Source organism: Musa acuminata, chromosome BXJ2-8 (genome assembly GCF_036884655.1).
Source record: "Musa acuminata AAA Group cultivar baxijiao chromosome BXJ2-8, Cavendish_Baxijiao_AAA, whole genome shotgun sequence".
In the NCBI taxonomy this organism is placed as follows: Eukaryota; Viridiplantae; Streptophyta; class Magnoliopsida; order Zingiberales; family Musaceae; genus Musa; species Musa acuminata.
In genome coordinates, this window is record NC_088345.1 from 48,009,976 (window position 1) to 48,032,282 (window position 22,307).

General features: G+C 36.9%; 2 protein-coding genes across 2 annotated transcripts; one reads left to right on the top strand and one right to left on the bottom strand.

Annotated features, from left to right (window-relative positions):
- The first annotated feature begins 5,222 nt into the window (after positions 1-5,222).
- On the top strand, positions 5,223-9,499 carry LOC103996315 (uncharacterized). The gene is made up of 7 exons (XM_009417213.3): positions 5,223-5,724; positions 5,849-5,934; positions 7,173-7,251; positions 7,327-7,386; positions 8,504-8,628; positions 8,752-8,823; positions 9,058-9,499. Exons 1-7 carry the CDS (start codon positions 5,269-5,271, stop codon positions 9,158-9,160), a joined length of 981 nt encoding a protein of 326 aa, XP_009415488.2. The 5' UTR covers positions 5,223-5,268; the 3' UTR covers positions 9,161-9,499.
- A 1,892-nt stretch (positions 9,500-11,391) lies between these two features.
- Positions 11,392-21,848, bottom strand: LOC135619844 (PP2A regulatory subunit TAP46-like). Its single transcript, XM_065122245.1, has 9 exons — positions 21,621-21,848; positions 21,332-21,454; positions 19,395-19,481; positions 19,126-19,230; positions 18,138-18,299; positions 15,943-15,978; positions 15,733-15,804; positions 12,642-12,919; positions 11,392-11,851 (listed from the first exon to the last, which is right to left on the bottom strand). Exons 1-9 carry the CDS (start codon positions 21,714-21,716, stop codon positions 11,620-11,622), a joined length of 1,191 nt encoding a protein of 396 aa, XP_064978317.1. The 5' UTR covers positions 21,717-21,848; the 3' UTR covers positions 11,392-11,619.
- Positions 21,849-22,307: the final 459 nt, after the last annotated feature.

The following is a 22,307-nucleotide window of genomic DNA, read 5'->3' on the forward strand; positions in this document are numbered from 1 at the left end:
CCTAAAGCAAGTTATCGTGCAGTCATGAGTGCTTGCTTTCTGCTTTTTAGGGAGCATGACAGTAAGCTTTAAGCCCAGCTCTTCTGCTGCATGAAGGGTTCAGGAATCATGACACCTATGATTAAGAGCCCAAGGGTACCTTGATATGTGATCACCACTTCAACCCCACTCTTTTTCTTGGGTTGCTCAACCTTGTGCCTCTTAGCTTTCCTCGGAATCCCAGACCTTAAAGCTTTGGAGCACAGTGGCAGAGACATTCCCTCAGGGCATGTGGCACAGAGGAGTGTCCCCTTTAATTCGAGCAAGCGTGCCCTTGAGAAGGCCACCCAGATACTGGCAAGCACATGGTGGGGAAGAACAAGCACATGCCTTTGCAGTCATCCCTACCCCAAGTAGCTTTCTCTTCCCCATTCTCTGTCACTGTGCAAGTCCAGTGGTGAACAAAGAATGCGAGTGAAACAAAATGTGATGTGTAGATTGATGGCTACTTGGATTGTCCAATCGAAGTGAGCTCTCTTTTCACTCATAGTTTTGTATTTCCGAGAGTAATTTAATGTGCTGAAAATTAAAATGAGCCCAATTTGTCCTCAGTATTCTTCATAGCTTAATTATGCTAGAAACCAAATTTGGTGAAGAATTCTCTTCCTAAGAGAGACTTGCACAGTATTTCAGGTTATTTTCTCCAACATATAGTGCTTCTTATAAAGTTTGTCATTATATTTTCCTCCCTAAATTCATGATTAATATAGTAAACATCAAAAGTATGCAATAAATAACAAATATTAGAAACAATATTCAGATAGACCAATTTGGTGCAGTGGCCCTTTTGATGCCTCCATCTTTGCCACTTGAAGCCCTTCCTACTGCTGCTACTAGTTTGCTTGACTGCAGTATCAGAACATAGAATTGACTCACCCTAACAGTAAAGGCATCAATTAAAGATAACATAAATGCCAATTCATTCTCCACAGCTGCTATGCAATATGAGAAAATAAAATGGATCAGCTTGGTAGAATAGAGAAGGCAATGCTTCTAACATCAGTGTCAGGATCTCTGCATGTTAGCAGTAGGGCAAATCAGAGGAGCATACCTTCAGTTTTCTTCTATTTAGTTTCATTTTGCAGGTGATGGTGTTGTATGCTACACCATACAGTATATCTTCCACTTGGTATTAAATGTGGCAATATAATCTTTATTTGTGAGCAATTGTCCATTGGGCACCCTCAATCTAAGGTATGAGTCTCAGCTATGTACTACAAGAACATCTGGTTAATGCCTAAATAAATTAATTCTCCTACTTGCTATTCTTCAGTAATGAGGTTCTATTTGCAGTTAAAGACTAGACTTCTTCTTCTGCAGCACTTGTTTGAATATACTAAATTAGTGGACACCCAAATCATCCCTGAGGATGTAATCAAGTCCTCCAACCTAAATTGTTACATCAGAATTTATTTTAATCCATCCCTTCAGTGATTTTTCTCATTGATTAATAATAAGATTAGGTTTCTAGCATTCTTACTGAGGCATTTTGGTAAATAACCATAACATATATTATTATTAGTTATATAATAGAAAAAAAAAATGGTAAGTAATAGACAAGGGCATTGTTGGTAAATAAATAACCAAAGCCACGAGACCCACGCGGGCTACCAGCGAACGAAAGCTGTCGAGGGCCGCGGCGCCAGCTGTCGTATCGGGTCGGATCTCTGGCTCATATTACCCGCTCCGCACAATTGGCTATAAATATACCCTTTCTGTTTCGTACCATCGCCGCTTGTTCGACTCGTCTTCCCTTCGAGAGCTCTCCAAGAGGTTGCAATGGCGGCCTTCGGAGCCAAATCCCTCGCGACCTGCCTGCTCGCTGCGGCTTTCCTCGCCTACGGAGTGGCCGCCGCCGATGCTCCGGCCCCCAGCCCCGCCTCCGCGGCCGGCGCCCTCTCCCCGTCGCTCGCCGTCGTCGTGCTCGCCTCCTCGGTCGTCGCCCTCTTCGGTTCCCTCCGCCACTGAGCGTGCTCGACTCCAGCCCGGGGTATCTTGTATCGATGCTTTCAGAGGATTTGTCGGGGAGGGATTTGGGTCGTCTTTAGGGCTTTTCTCCTGATAATAATCATGATGATGATGCTTGATGGGTGTATACATATTATGGATCGTAGGATGAGTCGGTAGATATTGTGATCGATGTTCTATTGATTGTTCTGTTACTTTCCCCTTATTTCTGCTGATTAATCGATCCGTCGCTGTTTGCTTCCGATGGCTACAATGCTAATCTTTTATTCTTTGTGAATTAAAATGATCTAAACTGAGGGTTTCTTGATGGGTCAATCATGCATCAATCCAGGAGGACCGATGAGCGAGGCAGCCAATCCAACTCGTCGGTTTCAATTGTCGGTATCTGCATCTGATGGCAAAGCTTGACACCCGTCTGACCAACATTGCATGTGGTGGTGACCAATATTTTTATATTTCTCAAAATATATTTTTTATTTATTATAATTTTTAAAATATTTTCGATAAGATAACTGAAGCACGTCATATAATTCTCCTTAGTTACTAATTGTTTTTGTTTCTAAACTAATAAAAATATATATTTGAAATCATATTTTTATGTTGATTGTTGCATTGGCTTGGAGCCTAGGAATTGACATGTCGACTTAGTGTTTGACAGATGGGAATGAGTGTCGATAATCATCCACGCGTCAATTTTTGTATCAAACCTAACAAAGACTAAATATAAAATCATGAAGTAATGTAAGAACACCTCATCAATTAAAAATTAGGTATCAGCTAAAGTCGCACTTGTTCCAGCTCACACGTAATATGTCATAATTGCATCGGGTTAATTATATATTATATTAACTTATATGATTAGACTTAAGTTTTACCTAAGTGACTCTTATGACGATGATCGACGAAAATGATGTGATGGTTGATTTTGTTGATGTCGATCCAAACATCAATGATGAAGAAGAAGAGGAGATAGAGCACATCTATGTCGGCACCAGAGAAAGAAGAGGAGGGAGGTGAGCCATCTACGTCGGCACCGAAGGAGAAAGAAGAGGGAGGTGAGGCATCTGTATCGGTGTCGTACTACTCTACCTTCTCTTCATTCTAGTTGACCACCTCATTGTTCGGTGCAACGCTGCACTACCTCCTCTGTGTTGATGCCGCATCACTTTGCCTCTTCTTCATTCTCGCCAACCATCACATCGTTGGAAGAAGAAGAGAAGACAAAGTAGTACAACGCCGACGTAGATGTCTCACTTGCCTCATCTTCCTCCTTTGGCATCGCACGGCTCTACCTTCTCTTCATTCTCATCGATCACATCATCATTCGATGTGACGCAACACTATCTCCTTTATGTCGACGCAACATCGCTCTATCTCTTTTTTCATTCTCACCGACCACCACATCTCTGGAAGAGGAAAAGGAGGTAGAGTGCTGCAATGTCGACGCAGATGCTTCACCGCTCTACCTCCTCTTCTTTCTTGTTATCGATATTCGAATCAACATCGACAAGGTTGATCATCGTATCATTTTCGTTGACCACCGCTATAACAATCACCCACGACTCCACCATCCGCTACCATCATTGAAATTATCTTTTCCCCATCACTTTCGTGTCTTTCATGTACATACTATCATGTGCTGTATCTACTGTTGATAAAGTCGATGACATTAGAGTAAATAAGTTTAAATATTTTACTTTCATAATTATAAAATTTTTAATATAAATTATTTAAGTCTATATATCGGGATACTAAAGAGATCTAACTATAGATGATAATCTATAATTAGCCATATTCTTATCCCACGCAGCTCACACAATTTTACCATGATAACCTACATTGAAATGTTGTCACGCAACAATTGGGCTCCATTATTTTTAGAACACAAGGTACGTAGGTCGACAACTAGGACAACAATTGCTTATACTTGTTTTGTTTTCTTTGGTAGGTTTCTGTGCGTGACCATGACATCCAATTTCTCTCATTTGAAGTAGAAGATACAGCCTATTAGAGAACACCGAAAGAGAAATTAAATTTTGGCTCTCGTTTGATGTAAAATTAGATGGCTTTGTCCGAACTGCAATAAATAATAAATAGAAGAAAGATGAACTACCGACTGAAGAAGACATCTTACCAAACTATTTCTTTTATCTTTGCTTCTCCGATAGCACATGTTTAGGTAGAGGCAGGTATTTACATCATCTAACCAAACCAATATCCTCATAACTAATTGACTGCAATCACTCCTCATGTCATTATTACTTCAAGTTCATGCTATGCTATGCTATGCTCTTAACTTATTAAGTATACTTAGTCATCGAACAAGTCATTAAGTCATTGTTACTAATAATGATCATCATTGCTCGTGATCTAAGGAACCGTTGATCATGAGAGGATGGAGGAGAGGAGCACATGTTACATGTTTTTACTATTGCTACCTCGTGCGAGGGTCACAAGCAAGACATGTCGTGACTACGCCAATAAGATCAGCAAAAGAAGGAGAAAAAAAAAAAATGATCTTTTCATATGACTAGGGTTGTTTTGAAAATTTTCAAAATAGAGATGCTCTATTTTTTAAAAAATATTTTTTTTAGAGAATGAAATTCGATCCGTCAACGTGGTTGACCTTCTCTGAAATTATCGGATGAGACTTAATGCATTCAAATTAATAAGTAGGTCCAATACATAATTATTTATTTAAAAATAATATACTTATGTAATTAATTTTTGATACAATATATATGTTTCCAAATTTTAAAATCATGTCCTCGTTAGGAAAAAAAAAAATCACTAACATGTAACCATGATTATCACTTGTTAGTTTGAATCAAAATTATTAAGAAGATCTTGCCATCATGACATAGCGTTTGAAGGATAACCTGTCAATCATATAATGATAGTTAATTAATGAAAATTAATTGCATATATATATATATATAGCTTTGGTTGTTAAATGCACGCCTAGAAGGTTGGGTCGGATCCGGTGTTCGGATCCGACCCATTATCATTTGGATCAGATGAAGCATATGTTCTAATTCACGATTCGACCCGATTGAATTCGGACTTCTCTTTCCTTTACCCTACAAAGCAACGCAAGACTTCGATGGACTCACTTCTTCGACTTGATCTGACCTGACCCACTAATTACAACGGTCTGGTTTGAGTCGTAATCTAATTGAGGTCAGATCGAGTTCCGATCGATATCTAATTATACGAGAGGTTATCGCAAACCACGGCCGTAGCTGCTGTTGCTGCCGCTCCATGTCGCAGCTCATTTCGCTCCATCCGCCACCTGTTGGCGCCTCTACCTGCCTCCCTCCGCGCGTTTCCTCCTCCTCCTCCTCCTCCTCTCTTCCTATTCTCCACCTCTCGTCCTCTGATCGTGGACGACAACCCCGATTCCCCGCCATCGCTACCAAGGCTAAACCAAATAGGCGCGCCAAAACCCTACTAGAACCCCAAGAGGTCTCCGAGATCGGGGATGAAGACGACGTCGAAGACGAAGGAGGAGGAGTTGATGCTTTCCCTTTTGGTGATGGGTTTACGGCGGAAGAGGGAGGAGGTGGAGAAGAAAATAGCGAGGGAGACGAGGACGGGGTCTTGAATTCGTCGGGTGGGTACGGAGGAAGAGGCGACGGGAAGGATTACGACAAAGACCCCGAGCTGGCGGAGATCCTCGCCAGCTGCTTCGATGACCCCCAGAAGGCCCAATCTCGAGTAACACTCACATCTTTCTCTTACTCTCGTCTTTGTTTCCCCTTCTTGTTGGATTTAGGGTTACATAAGTTTAAGAATAAGATCAAAAATCTCTTCGATTTTGGATTATCTATAATGTTGTTAGGTTGAGGAGAGGATAAGGAGGAAGAGGGATAAGATACTGCATACCAAGACCGGCTCTGCTACGCCCATGAAAGTCATATTCAACAAGTAAGCCTCTGCCTTGCTTCCCATTCACGGGGAATGATGCTATGGTTTTTGGCCCGAGACATTTATGTATCTGTGGTTTCAGGGGTGATTTTATTCATGTGGTATCTAAACATTATTGCCTCTTCCTGGACTGTTTCAAACTGTTTTATTACATAGCTGAATCAAGCAAGGTTTAGAGATTAATATGCATAGAAAGTGTATGTAGCTGTACTTGTCTATTATTACGAGATCTTTCATAGTATCATGGAAACTTCCCCCCTTATTATACTTACTGGTAGCATTTTTTTGCCAACAACTCAGAATGTAGACACCCTCTATCTAACAAAATCACCAAGATCAGGACAAAGAGAAAATCAACATTATATATCATAATCAATAAAAAAGTACAAGCAACTACAACAGATTTGCTCCATCAAAGTGTTTTGCCACATTGAGATGGAAGGCAGATTTCACTACAGAATTGTCATTCAGTTCAACTTCTTTTCGAAAGATCCATTAGTATCTCCTCCAACGATTCTTGATTCCAAAGAACAGTCCGATTAGATTGGGAGGTCTTGCTTACTCTGACAGTGATTGCAACATCTTCTTTTCGTTATGTTGAGGCATTCAAGATTTGAGCAGGACTAGCATAACCTCACTCCATGATTCCTTACTCTACAGCTACAAAATGATGAATATTTGAATCTAGGTTTTACCCACCTTTATGCAAAACAAATTCACCAAACCCATCTAGATACATTTGCTCCAAATTACCTTGGTTGAGAGCTCGACAATGAGGTATAGAAGCAACATAGCGCACATCAGTTGCAGATTCAAAATCTCTAATCTCTGCAGCAGCAATCCTGATAATATCAGCAACCAAACATTGATCATCATAAGCAAACTTGTAATCCGATTTTCCTTGATCCAAAACTGCAGATCGACAAGGTTTTAAATTGCTACTGTGCAAGCTAAGTACCATAGTTGGTTGATAATGCAAAAAGGATTGACCCTGTTACATCATAACCTGATAGACCTCAGTACAAGACATTCTGCTTAGAACTATCATATGCCCAAAATTATGAACTGAAGTGCTTGCTGGAGATTTTAGAAACTTTACTTTTGCTTGACCATATTGCTTCATTATGTTGCTCTTCTGTTTGCATCTTACATGACATCACTTAATCCCCTCTTATACTACAATTCCATGTCGTGATTCTCAGTCTGATAATCTATTTATCGTGGTTGGTATATGCCAGGTTTCACTTTTCAAACTCCTATATATGGTTTGAATTCTACAATGCTCCATTAGCAAAAGACATAACTTTAATCTGCGATGTAAGTGCAACGTCTGAGGCTTCTTTGACCTTCTCTTGTTATTTCTCAGCTTTAGCTTATTCATTCTTTGCACAGACTATTCGGTCTTGGCATATAGTTGGCCGCCTTGGTGGGTGCAACTCGATGAACATGCAGGTAGATGTTTGAACAAATGTACAGATATGCTTATTTACATGCATTTCTAGTTCTTGAGTATCATGAAAAGATTTGATGATTCATGCCAAACAAATAATGTAATGAAGTTAAAAGTGTCTGTGCTTGACAAGTATGCAGTACTTTCATGCTTATCTTATTGCTTTTTTGTAGTAGGTGATTATAACACCAGGAACTTGACAGTTGAAGAAAGATGTTCAAACTCAGTAAATATTGAGACTTGTCTTCACTGCTTCTGATGATTTCTATGTAAGCCTATACTAGGAAAGTAGTTCTATGCCCCTGATTTTCCCAAAAGTTCTAATGCCTGAGTGTCGTGTAATTTCTTGATGGTGTCTTCTGATAAGGAATAATATAGATTCAGCTTCTTATTTCCAATGAACAATCAAGTTTGAAACTCAAAAAGGAAAAAGGCATTTTTTTATCTCATCACCAAGCTGAACTTAAGAGTCTCATATAAGACCAACAGTGTTAAATTTTTCTTTGTCCAAGTCATGATGTAGTTTTTATAGTCTGTTAAGAAATGAAAAAGCCAAGCATCATGTTAACACCATGGCGCATGGAGTTATAGTCACCGTAACCAAAATTATGAAAGTTCATATATGTCCGATGTAGACTATGTTGACATTTGAAACCTCACATTATAGCAGCAACTAAGACATAAAGATAGTGTCAGTGAAGTTTTGCTCTCTGTTACTTTAAGTTCATGAACTTGTGTAAGTCTTACTAATCTGATTCATGGAGATGTAGCTTAGCACATAAATGTGCACAGTTATATCGATGATGATTTGGTCATGTCGTAATTATACGAAAGGAAGAAAAATGAACCATTCAACTGGTTCCAGAATTTAACTAGTCAAGTAAGTTGCCATTATAGCAGATAAACATCGAAAAGCTACCTAAATATGAAGTGATTCAGTAACTTGAGGTTTAGGAACATAAGCTTGATATGTGAAAGAAGAAAACAGGTTGTTCTTATAATACAGAGCCACACTGGCATAAACTGTTTTATGTTATTTAAAATCATTGTTGGTTATTGCATTTTCATTATATGGGCTAAATTTATTATAGCATCATTTTTGTTTTCCATTCTATGCAGTTATCACAAGCACCTCTTGAGAGTAAAAGACCAAGTTATGATACTATTCAAGGAGCAAACATTACCCCAACAACATTTTATAACATTGGGGATCTCGAGATCCAAGACAATTTAGCACGGATATGGTAAATCTCATTGATATCTTTGCTATTTTCTTCAAGTTCTAGAAAATCCTTCTCAGCTAAATTCTGCAATGTTCCCACAGAATCATAACTAGGTTTTCGCTTATTTTGCTATGATATTCACAGGGTAGATATCGGTACAAGTGAACCATTACTTCTGGATGTACTAATTAACGCGTTGACCTGCATAAGCTCAGAGTAAGCTCCGTGGATCTCTATTTTCTTCCACTCTATATGTGTGAAGCATTTAAGAAGCTTTGTACTAGTTCTCTTTTCTGTCATACGTGATATTTATGTTCTGTTAATACTGTTCCATCCATCGATTTCACTGCCATTTTTTTCCTAAGCATGTTAAAACCCCATCTTTGCAAATTTCATGATTGTCGAATGCATCTTTCACCAAAATTGACATCCGTATTCATTCTTGGCCAGTTATGTCGGGATCAAACAGGTGGTCTTTGGAGGTTCAAATTTTGAGAATTGGAAGGAGAACTTGACATCAGAGGATGCCGGTTACAGCATCCACAAGATCTGACTTGCGTTCAATGGAGGCGATTGGCCATGAAATATTTTTATAATATAGATACTTTGTTGTTGTTTGAATGACAAACATATAATCCTGTGATCGGAGGTTCTTCAGACTAAAAAAGAGGAGTACAGTTTCTGTCTACAGCACATTTATCAGCCACATCTCTTGCTTTGTGATTGATAAACTGTGTGAAAAAGCATTTGTAATTGTTTCAACTTTGTGTATTTGTTGTGATGTGTGGTCTAGAAAAATGAGATGTGGATATATATATATGTCATCGTCTCGCATACCTATTCAAACTGGTCATCAACCAACACATAAGATTGATTAGCCTTGCCTATTTCAGTTTTGGAATTATGGTTCTGATTGTTGGTCTCAGTTTCAGAATTATGGTACTGATATTGTCAAATTTGGAATCGATTTCGGTTTTAATTATATTTCAAACGATTGGTTTTGGATTCAACTGTTTTGATTGATGAAAATAATAATAAATTACTCTCTATCGAGATACAAATTCAAGTCATAAGTTCGTAAATATAAAGTAATCAGTTTGGAACCTTTCAAATTCTTGGAATCAGAATCGAACCGTATGATGTCGATTCTGGTTTGATTTGGTACTGTTAAATCGTTCGATTCCAGTTTCAATCATTGTGTGTGGGTCCTTTCGATAACTCTTTGCAATAGAATGGTAGCCTAAGAGAGAGAATCATTAACTCACAAAGATCAACGACGAAGGAAGGATATTATTGCCTCATATTTAGTTCTTATATAGGAGGCTTTTATTGGTCGATTGCCAAGAAACCACCGTCCACCTATATCAAACTATTATAGAAAATGAATCGATACATCATCGTGAAATCTCTTAGAGTAGGAAAGAGAAAAATAGAGAAAGAAGAAACTGACCAAGAAAGATTGACCCTCTCGATTGCTTGCTGGTAAACATGTCACGAGCTGAAGGATCCTCTTAAAGAGGGTTGGCCATCCCACGAAAGGACTTCACTCCTTTTAGCAAGTGGAAGAGTCTCTATAGAGCTCCTCGACTCATGAGTTCTTTTAACTACTCGAAAGGATAAATTTAAATACTATCAATTTCATCGAGATTACAATCGTAATGCCAAAGATAACTTTGACTTGAAAGAGTAGATTGAAAAGTTTATCCAAGTTGATCGAGCAACTGAGTCAACATGATACGCAAATAATATGCCAAAAGAAGAGGTATATGTTGAATTAAGATCTAGAGATAATTTTCAAAAAAGAAGAGGAAGAAATAAAAGGTAGAAGACATCATGAAACTTCCGGTGACTAGTTCGGACTAAAAGTTGAGAGGATTTGACTAAAATTTTGGAGTTGGAAAAGTCCAAAGTTCTCATATTACAGGCAACAACCGAGAGATGACTCAAAAGTCCTCTTTTACGATGGTGGTCGGGTGTTGTTTGGTCTCCGTCGCTTAACCTGTTGTTGTTTGGTCTCTGTAGTTTAACCTGTTGCTGCTATCCTTACAGTTCGACTAATGGATGTCCTTGATTAGCCATAGATGATTTGGCATCATAACCAAAGCGGCTTTGAGATGATTCATGATATTAAACACCATTGAAAACAAAATCCATGCCCAAATTTGATCATAAAATATCTTATATCTCTTAACATAATCGAAAATGATCATGAACCATCTCATACCTTCTACCGTGGTTGAATTTAGCCATAAAATGGCCCATACCAATGAAGCGAGTGAATTCAATTTTTCAACGTGAACAAATTTGATCACAAATCATCCCTTATTCCTGACATGATTGAGTTTGATCATAAAATGTCCAAAATCTCTAATATGGTTGAATTCAACTATAAAGCATCTAATATCGGATCATAAAACATCCTCAATCACTATATTCGAGCGAATCAAACATCTTATCTCGACCAAATTCGACCACCAAAAGTCCTCAATCTTTGAATCCAACTTTAATCAGTCTTAACAAAATTTAGACAAGAAACATTCCTCACCTACGAAATGATTAAATTGTCTATCGAGGAAAAACAAAAGCGAACCAATGATAACGATCTGACATATCGGTACCCATACACTACTACGTTGCCAACACCACAATTACTAATAAATACTCTCGATAGTAAATCGGAGTCGGAACTCGTCTTCGGGAATCACTTACCATTTTCAAGGAAAATAAAAAATCGCAGGACTCTTAACGTTTCAGTAAATTTGCAGCTGACGACGACACCAAAAAGAGAACAAACTTGATCAATGTGTCATTGCCACCAACAACGAGCTAGCCAACTCTGAACATGATCCATGAGAACATATCTTGCTCCCCAAACTTGTCCGACTATCAAAAGCACTATTTTAAGATACACACAAATCAATATCTTCAGTACCGTATACTACAAAGGTTTAGGTTTAGGTTTATGTTGAGGTTTTCCATGACAGGGGTGCACAAGAACGTAAGCCCTGGAACTTACCCACAAGGAGTGAGTTTCTTATTGCCTGCACCACGAGGATGGTCATCTTTCCAATCGTCCCATGCTCTTGCTTTTTCCACCTCTGCGTCTTCATCCTCGGTCGAAGTAGTGCCCTCCTTGTGCCACGAAGAGTTGGCTTCTTCCATGAGCTTGACATTCCACTCTTGCCATTTCTTCATCATCTCCATTTCCCGTAAGCCAGCTTCTTCTATACTCATGGTTGGTAGCCTATGAGACATGAAAGGGAGTCAGGCGACCTGGCATGTAGTGACCCAGACCATATACTTTCTTTCCCAATCGAAAAGCAATTGCTGCTACATGTAACATTCCTGAGCGAACTACGCATACTGATTTGAGAAGCATAGGTACCATACCAAACTCTAATATTGCAAACGATAAAAGAAAAAATGACTTTCTGCCAACTTGTTACAGACAAAGAGAACTGTACAGAGCATGCAACGCAATCCAAGCAGCAGAGACACCAAGAGGAACTCATAGCAGCACTATCCAATATAGTAAAAGATGAAGAAAGAAAGAACTTTCTGGCAACTTGTCACAGTCAAAGAGAACAAGAAAAAGAACCAAAAGATTAAACCGTATGAAGTTCCACACTAATATATGCCAGATGAAAAAGAAAGCAATTACAATTTAAGCAAAAACCACACATAAAGCCAAATTGTCCTTCAATAGATATGCTATTAGTTGCACGGGCTTGATTGAACATGTTATAGTAAGATCTACATGCCCCTGAGGGAATGACAAAGCAATGGCAGAAATCTAGTTTTTATTTTTATTTTTTTAATTTTACATCATCCTTTTCGTTTAAAAGACGGTCCCTTAGTTTTTACAGAGTCTACCAACATAGATTTCATAGTCGAGCAATATAGAACTAATACCTTTCTTGGTCCTTTAGCTACAATTCATCATGTGACACAGGCTATGCCTTCCAGTCTTAAACACTACGTGAGTAATGAACAAAAATAAATAAATAAACAATCACAAAAGTTATATGGCGTACCTATAACCTGGTTGGAAGACTTGTGCTGCCATTCTCTCTCTCTCACTAGTTAACCTTCCACCGACAAGGCTAGCTGGTCCAAATATCATGGGTTGGTGCTTGTGTTCATGTGCTTGTGAAAGCTGTGCTCTACCTTCGATAACATCTTGGGCAAAGGTTGCACATGTGATGGGTTCTGCTGGTTTTGAAACTGCTGCTTTACTTGCAGCATTCCTATGCCATGTTTCAGCTCGTTTAGTACGCTCATCAAGAATCTCATGAGCAAAATCTTCTCCTTCCTGCAATCCAGTTCAGCTTGAGTAGAAATTTATGAGTTTTCAGAATTTTCATGCCACACAAAATAATAAAATTAATATAAACGAGAAAAACATGATCGTACAACAACAAAAAAACCGTAAGCCTCAACTATTTGGGGTCTGCTACATGGATCTCTTGCCGCTATTGAGATCTGTAAAGAGTTATATGTTTAATTAACTTCATAATACTTAAATCTTTATTTATAGTTTCTATTAAAGTTTTGTTAGGTCCTTCTCTACCTCTTCTCGTATTACTAACATTAATCATTTCACATTTTCTAACTATCGCAACCGAAGGTCTCCTATCAAAGTGATGCCTAATTGTTCACGAATAAAAAAAAATTATTTTTCTATCTTTCCTAATAACTCCACACATCCATCTCAACATTCTGTCACGAACGGTCGTCGCGCATCCGCAACAACTCCGTTCAATGAACCGTTCATCGCTCTGAGTTGTTAGAGATATTTGTTTCAAGTCTTTTTTAAAACCCACCATAATAAATCTCTAAGAACCCTATCATAGGCTTTCTCTGAGTCAATAGAAACCATATGCAAATCTTTCTTTTTCTTCCTATACTTTCTTATTAATTATCTTGATAAATAAATAGTTTCTATGGCTGATTTTCAAACATAAAACCAAATTGATTTTTAAAGATATTTGTTTCAAGTCTTATCCTACTTTCGATAACTCTTTCCCAAAGTTTCATAGTATGATTCACGATTTTAATTTATCTATAATTTGAATAATTTTGTATGTCGACCTTATTTTTGTAAATTGATACTAAAAAACTTCTTCTCTATTTATCAGGCATCCTTCTGAATCTCATGATTTTATTAAATAAACTAATTACCAAGCTACTTCCTTATCGTCTAAACTTTTTCAGACCTCAATATGAATACCATCAGGCCCCCACACTCTTAGTTATTTTCATCTACTTTAATACACCTTTCACTTTACTAGCTCTAATTTTACGAACAAATCTATGATCATTAAATCTACCACTATTATTTATTATTAAATCTAAGTCTTGTGTGGAACATTTATTAAATAATTTATAAAAATAATTTTTTATTTTTTCTTAGTCTCGTTATGGCTAACAAATATTCTTTGATTTTTGTCTTTAATGCATCTAATATTTTCTAAATCCTTATACTTTTTTTCTTAGCTTTAGCAATTCGATATATATCTTAATCGCCATCTTTAGTATTTAATTTATTATAAAAATTATCACAATCTTTATATCTTGTCATACTAACCACTTTTTTAGCCTCTTTTTTATATTTATTATATATTTTAAATTCTCTCATTTTTTCAATTTTGCTAATCTTTAAAACATGATCTTCTAGTAAGAATTGCTTTTTGAATTTCCTCGCACCACCAACTCTCTTAAAGTTACACCTCTATATTTAGTTTTACCAAGAATCTTCTTTATTAAGCTCCTAATCTTATTAGCCATCGATAAACATGATCGCAAGATTCTTTAAATTAATGAAATCAACCATAACGACTATTGTATCAGTAGAAAACAATCGGAAAAATACAACATGAGAAGCATTTAATAATGAAGGCTCAACTAGCTAGTGATGCAAGCACAAAGCACAACTCAAAACAGAAATTAGTAATGAGAGAGATAAGGATGACTTAGATGAAAGTACAAATAAAACGATGCAATAATAGACTAAAGAAGAGAAGCTATTAGAGACCATAACTTTTGTGATCTTTTTACTGTCTCATATTTCTTCAGCGCTCTCACTCATCCACACAGAGACTATAAGAAGTCGACAAGCAAATAGAAACAACTAAAACCAGCTAGGAGAAGAAAAATATACATGCAAAAAAATAACTTGTTATAGAATACAGTGTCTATGGTGTTTGCTGATTTTTAGCTAAAAACAAAGAGAAATAAATATGATGAGATATATCCTTTTGTTTGTACGGTGACCATTTTATATTACAAGAATATATATACAGATAGATCATTGCAATAACTACTTGTTAATATAGGTTATAATAATTAATAAACACATATTTTATTGGTTCCAAGATGAAGAGTTTAGATGGATGATATGATGGTGTTGTATACAGATATTACAGTACTTTGTTAAGGACCCTCAAAGGCACCTCTCCCAGAAGATCATACGGGTGTTATTCAGCTGCAACAGGACCAGAAAAAGTTAGGTACCAGCATTCCGGTGTACAATAGGTCCAAACCAAAAGGCTAAACTAAACAAACTGGAATTTCAGGTTGGTCCATTTCAGTTGTAGGAATTAAAAGAATAACAAATTTTGAGAAAAAGTAACTAATCATTAAATCCCTTTGTTCCTGTGTCCAGTGCTCTAACAAAGGAGCAACGATATGACCACTTATTCAAAAAAGAAAGACTTGAGCTTTCAGGACAAAGATGAACCGAGAAGAGCAATAGGATCTTAAGTAAATAGTACGGTGTCAGATCAATGATGTATTATTCTATGCGAATAAAAAAAAACTTTTTAAGCAATACAGGAATAGTAAATTACATAAATAATTTGGTCATGACATTTCCCTGCAACCTGGTCCTCTTTGTTGAGCATCTAGTTGATTTTCTCAATATACTTCTGACTAAGATTATGGGGGCAAGAATTTGGTACCCCACAGATGGGAAAATAACACGTTAAAATGGATCCAATACCTAATATTGCTTGGCACTACCACCATGGTATGCTGTTACATGTAAAATTAGGATAATAGTTTCTCTATAGAAATTTCATCAGAATTGCTGCCTTAAAGAAAGACATGCCCGTTGCATGACATTACCTTTGATTGTCTCTCTTTTACAGCAGCAAGCATCTCTTCCTCTTTCTTCAGCATCTCTACGAGATCAAAAGCCTGAAAGTAGAGCAGTAACAAAAAAAAATGAAGACAAGATCAACTATTAAGAAAAATAGAAAAAGGCATTGTAGAATATACAGATAGTGGAAACTACAAAGAGACAAAACAATAAACTTCAGATCTGACCAAGCTGACCTTGCAGATAGACAAGGAAATGGTTGTGAGCCATGCCTGCAAATATCAACATAGTCAACATTTAGAACTTTCGAGTTTCAACAAAGATTCAACATCCACAAGCTATATAATTGGTGTTTGGTTATATTAATTATTCACATCTTTTGAACAAATTTATTGAGATAAATGCTTGAAAAACAGTAGATTTCTGGAAATGCACCAAAGAGACTGAAGGTAAAGGTGCACATAGAAAAACAGAAGTTGAAAATACCAAAAAAAAAGGATGAGATGAAAATCATTTACAGTGATTTACATATCATGACTAACTTTATTTTTTTTATTTAACAATCATTTCTAATCTGGGAAGCATATGCGAGTAGAACTACAGGAGCAAAATGATGTGTAAGATCTAAATCCAGACAAAACATATATGATCGTAGTATTACTAAAAGCTAATACAAAATACGGCAATAAAACTAGTGCAACTCTTTTAATAAGTCCGGAATGATGAGCCTGCCTCATCCTTGAAGCAGTTCTGAACGTTTCACTATCAAAGGTTTGCAATTTAGTGTATGGCAATCAGGGCTCAGACCAGTACCACACTGATCCATACCAGTGTACCGAGAGTTACTACACTGGTACATACGGAGTTTCAGAAAAGCCAATAAACTGTCTGGTACAAAGCCTGTACCATCCCGTACGAGACAGTCCAGGTCCTGCATCGGGGCATACCACCCAATTTACCCTGGTTGGCATACTGGTAAGCTGTTGAACCAACCAATAAATACAGCTTGTACCATGCCACACTGGGCATGCAGTATTGCAAACCTAGTTTTCTACGCAGAAGTTTGGAAAGCCATCCAACATAAATCCACATGCAAGTATCAAGTATTACACAGACTAGGAAGATGGTCCTTTTACTAGATGCAAATAAAATTGACGTAGAGTGACTGCTGTACAAGGAAAAATCAATCATTTATATTTCTTATTGACACTTGAGAACTGCAAATTATCATTCTTATTTTATCATATCTACTGACCAAATGCAACAAGTTCTAAGTAGTAAATAATCCATTAAATCAGCAAAGGCTCCACCATAGCAATTTAAAGATTAGGTCGGATGATTGGCCAAGGAAAAGTGAAGGACCACAAAAAGGACCAGTGCCGGTTGAAAAGGATGCGATCTCTCTGAACAAATAGCATTTAGAAAAAAATACATGCTTTTCTAGTATAACACCATTAAATTTTTCTCCAAATGAAATCAGTTCAAATAGTTACAAGATGCTAAATAACAAATGCAAAGGCAAGCATCAGATCTGATGAGAAATGTCTGACACCCAGACTGTGCTAATGGATGTCTAATTAATGGAAGATGTATTAAATTAATCCAAAATGAGATCCAACGTTTATCAAATGCAAACCCACAATGTAAACAACTATATAAGATAACAATGAGATTCAGTAGATCATGCATTACGATAAAAAAGTCTATATCATCAGATTTAAACAAGTTATATTGTCAAATATATGGAAGTGACCATGGGCACGTACATGGGACACAGACATGACACGACACGAACACGGCAACATGTCATTTAAAAAAAATTAGGACACAGATACGGCATTGACAGGTGTATTTTTAATATATATAATATTTGATTAATATGGGTTTTATAAGATTTATACTTAAATTTATAAATTCCACAATGTGAATAAATAAATTTAATCATACAGATTAAAATAATAATAATAATAATAATCTAAATTTAACTATCATAAATAAATGTTGAGTGCATCAAATACTATTTAAGAATCTCTAGATATAATTGATATATGTTTCCTTGCGACGATCTTCATATTTCTTTTCTTGTGAAGCATATGAAACTCACACGAGGACCACGCGAGCGCCACACGCGAGTGTCCAACACGTGTCCGTGGGTCCAACACATGTTGAACACGTCCACCAATCTTAGAATAACACAATGCCAATATAGCATTAAATTTGAAAAGGTCAGATAATAACTTTTATATGGATTCTAATGTCCAAAATGGTTAATTCAAAGCAATTTTCAATAATTTAAGCTTTTCTAGATAATTATGCAAAGTGTGTAAGAGATAGTCAACAAAATAAAATGTCTAATTTAAACATCAACCTACTTGTGTTGATTATCAAACATTGAATCATTGATAGTTCACTCTTAAACAAGAAATCAAACCTCTCTTTCCTCCTCTCCATCATCATCAAGTACATCTTCCTCCCCGACTTCAACAGGTGAAGACAGAGCTGCTGCCCTCAAGGACCGCCAACGTCTCTCCTTTTTTTCTTTGATTTCTTGCAACTTTGCTTCTGCAGCTCTCTGGCGTTTGAAACGAGCAATCTAGTGTTGATTCAATTAAAGAAAAAGAAATATCATTAGCAGACATGGAGAAATGAAATCAGCCAAAAGACAACTGGAGTCAAAACAGGGACTTTTCTATTTGTGTATAAACACTCATTAACAGAGTGATATGCTAAAGTCTTTTATATTACTAGCAAGGTGAACGAGCAAACAACTGGAAATAGAAACTCAACCTGTTTCCAGTAACAGATATATAAAAATTTCCCATAACTGTACAAGCTCCTAGATTGAATCAGCAATTGAGGTAACAAACAATCAACTGCTATATCCAAAGTTGAAAATCAATGACTTCAAATGAAATAGAGATATAAAAAAAAGTACAAGCAGTTGATGTGGCAGCACCAGATTGGCACAATTGACCTTGGTTTATTATATATACAAATAACAAAGAAACAAAGCCAATGACATCTAACATGTTTCAGAATTTCTAGGAAAATGATAACAAGATATCATTGGCATACACAAACATTCTTTTAGCAAAAACAATCAATGCAACCACAAAGTGGTGAAATCTGAAATGCTACATGAACATTCATCATGGCTTTTATTCTACAATTCTCAGATAATCATTGCTTTTGCATTATGTAAAAAGAAAAAGAAGATGCTTTGATAATATAAACTTCATAAAGCCTGAAAAGCATAACCAATTATTCCATACACAAAAGCAATGGATGAAAATCGCAAATACTTGATGTAAGCAGCATAGTTAGAAGGAAATACTAGGCCAACAGATCTTAAATTTTTAACTTGCAACAGATGAGTACATATGTTTATCTTAAATATTTGATGTACACAACATATTCACCTTTTTTGCCCTTTGATTTGCAGGAGTGTTAGCCCCTCTTTGACTAGATCTTTCCAACTCCTCTTCAGGAATAAGCTCCAAGGCTTCACAAATTGAAATAAACTCCTACATATAACAATAGTCACAACAAACAAAGTACCATCAGAACATGAAAAACAATTTTACCAATAACAGCAAGCAAATTGCATCCAAGCAAAAGAACTAGATGCTTTATATGAATGCTTGCTAGTAAGTTCTAGAAAACCAGCATTCAACCAGTTATGTCTCACCTTCAAATGGTCCCGCGAAATTTTAAGAACCTTTAATCTGTCATCTTCAGCAACTTTTTCTGTCAATTCCCCAATATAAAACGGGACCTGAAGAATGATACAAAATCCATTAAGATAAAAGATGCATAAATTCACTAATCTAACCTAGTGAAAAAGAGTATGTGACTGTCCACATTAGAGCAAAACCTTGCACCATAGATATGAAGCATATAGTAGAAATAATTTTTTTGGTTATTCAGATGCATGATATAGTAAAGGTTAGCCTTATTGTCATGGTAAAGTTACACTTTTGCAACTAGTGTAATAGGGTGGTCACAACCTTGTCTTCTGGGAAGTCTAAACCATAACACCTAAATTACTTAAGTGCAAATTAATAGTAGTAGACTCAAACATCCCCATTTCCAATGTGTGACTAAATTGAGGTGTTACAATTTTCCTCGCTCGGGACTTGACATCTTCATCAAGGCTCAAAATAGTCCAATAATTAAACCCTCTACCATGGTGCATGTAAAACCCAACCTTGTAGTGATTCCAAACCGTTAATGCATCTTCAGACCCATCTGCAAATAGCCCTTTCTTCATTTAGCCCCTTTCACCATACCTAATACTAGGACTCCTTTGATACCATTTGTTATGGCTTGACCTGATAAGATAATTGAATTTAGGCCGGTTTACCATACCTAATACTAGGACTATTATGATACCATTTGTCATGACTTGACCTAAGGAGATAATTAACCCATTAATTTTATAGGTCTAAACCATGTAGTCCAAAATGCTTAATCTCATATTAATGGAAGCATACTCATCTATCCTTCAACTCAAATCTCCTCTCACTTCCAATGTATAAACATGACTAATCTAAGATGCCATAGTTAAGAGAAACAAATACAATTTCTCGGCCTGCAAAGGTATGGATACATATATCAACTCTCCTTAGACTATCCATTGGTGGAAGCCTTGTGCATTGAGCCAACCTTTTTCAGATATACGATACAACAGTTAATAGAATTGAAAGCCCATCGATCCTAGATAAGTTTTAACAGCCACAAACACATCCAAAAGCTTAAGTTATAACCACACATGTAAGGTAGTTGAATGACAAGGCCAGCACCAGGAACTTTAACTTCTAATATCCTTACACTCTATGTATAGTGTTGAATAGGAGTTCTCAAAACTTCAGCATAAGACCTCTCAATCCAACATTATGTCAGCGCGTTTAGCTACTCATATGCTAACACTCCTAACTTCACTCCTGGTTATGATAGTTATGGTAGATGAATAAACAAACAACAATCAACTCCATCCCCGTCATTTCACCTTTCTGTTTTTAATTCTGTCTTACAAGGCATAGCATCTCGATTGGAATCTTCTTTCTGTTACAGGACACCCTTACAACCAACAATTCATAGAAGCTCATGAAAAACTCATCTACGGACCATAAATCAACACAAAGCTAAAGCTAGCTTTGACATGTGAAATCTTTCTTGGATGCATCATTTATTAATGCCCTAGATACAGTTGCTCTCCGAGTTGAATCATTAAACAACTAACTTGGAATCCACAAGTTCAACCCAATCCCATATTCACAGCTCCAGTTACATTAAGTACCCTTAAGTTCACTGTCACAGCTCAGGTAGCATTACAAACTTTCAGATAGGTACCGTTACAAATTCTGAAACCTAGATAAAGGAGATCAGAGAACAAGCACAGTTTTTAAATCAGAGACTACGATCTCAATACCCTAACAGTCCAAACAAGAAACATAATTTGCAGATCTTATATGCCTTTTTAAATAATTTATCCTGATATCAATTAAAAGGCACGAGAAACTACCAAGTCCATGAAAGTTTTTCACGACGATTGTAACCGATGACAGATTTCCATTACCCGTATTTTTGTCAATTCAAATTCAAAGAAAGGAACAGAACATTTACCAATAAGTACTTCAGATTGGCGGTGCTGACATCATCCTTTGTTTCGTTGGACGAGAACAACCCTAACTTGCTTATCATCTCATCACATCGCCGCAATGTCTGGATCCCCTTCCTCAGAGCTTCCTAGAATTCGAAAGCATCCATTACCAATGAGAAAGAACGTTGCACCAATCGTACGAGTGCTTCAGATTTCACAGAGGAAAAGAAGAAACGAAAACAAGGAATTCAAGATGACCTAAACCGTAAATACTAATCGATCTATTTCACGAAGGAAAGAGGAAACGCGAACCCGATCGACGGAAGACTCGGATGCCATGGCATGGATCTTCGAGGCCTCCTCGAACAGCGCCGGGAGAGGCATGTCCTCCGTCTTCCATTCTCCCATCGGATCGATGCCAAGCGAGAGCGATCGAGGTCGACTGCAAACCCTAGAAATACGAATTGGATGCGAGGAAGGTGCCGGCGAATCGGATCGAAGCCGAGACGAACAGATTCGCGAGAGTGGGTATAAAGCCGACAAAGAAGAGAGGGGCGGAAAGAACGAGAAGGGGCTCGAAGTGACGTGGCGAACATGACTTGATCAAATTCTGACCGTCGGATTCAACCATTTGCGGCCAGATTTCGACGAGTCCGATTTGTTACGACATCGAAAATGGTACGCAGTAAGGTTAATCGGAACACGGTGAAATGACACGTCACGATATAAACAACTCGAAGGATGAACTTCGCATTCGGTCAAAGTTTGAATCAAAATCAAGGATTTTACTTCTGTAAAATTTGAAATCAATTGCGATTTGGTCCATTTTGATTGGCCAAAAAAATTAATTATCAAATTAGTAAACTGTAATTTTAAAAGACTAATCTTATGCCGTAAAATATATTTATTTTTTATATCTGATTTCAATTTTTAGGAATCAAAAATCAAACCATAGGATTTGATTTTGGTTCAATTCAAAATCGTTGAACCGTTGATCCG

Coding starts and splice junctions, on each gene's coding strand:
- LOC103996315 (XM_009417213.3), top strand. CDS start 5,269: ATGTCGCAGCTCATTTCGCTCCATCCGCCACCTGTTGGCGCCTCTACC. Junction 5,725..5,848: donor CCCAGAAGGCCCAATCTCGA/GTAACACTCACA, acceptor TAATGTTGTTAG/GTTGAGGAGAGGATAAGGAG. Junction 7,252..7,326: donor ACATAACTTTAATCTGCGAT/GTAAGTGCAACG, acceptor TTCTTTGCACAG/ACTATTCGGTCTTGGCATAT.
- LOC135619844 (XM_065122245.1), bottom strand. CDS start 21,716: ATGGGAGAATGGAAGACGGAGGACATGCCTCTCCCGGCGCTGTTCGAG. Junction 19,231..19,394: donor TTTCGCGGGACCATTTGAAG/GTGAGACATAAC, acceptor TGTTATATGTAG/GAGTTTATTTCAATTTGTGA. Junction 11,852..12,641: donor GTCTTCCAACCAGGTTATAG/GTACGCCATATA, acceptor CATGTCTCATAG/GCTACCAACCATGAGTATAG.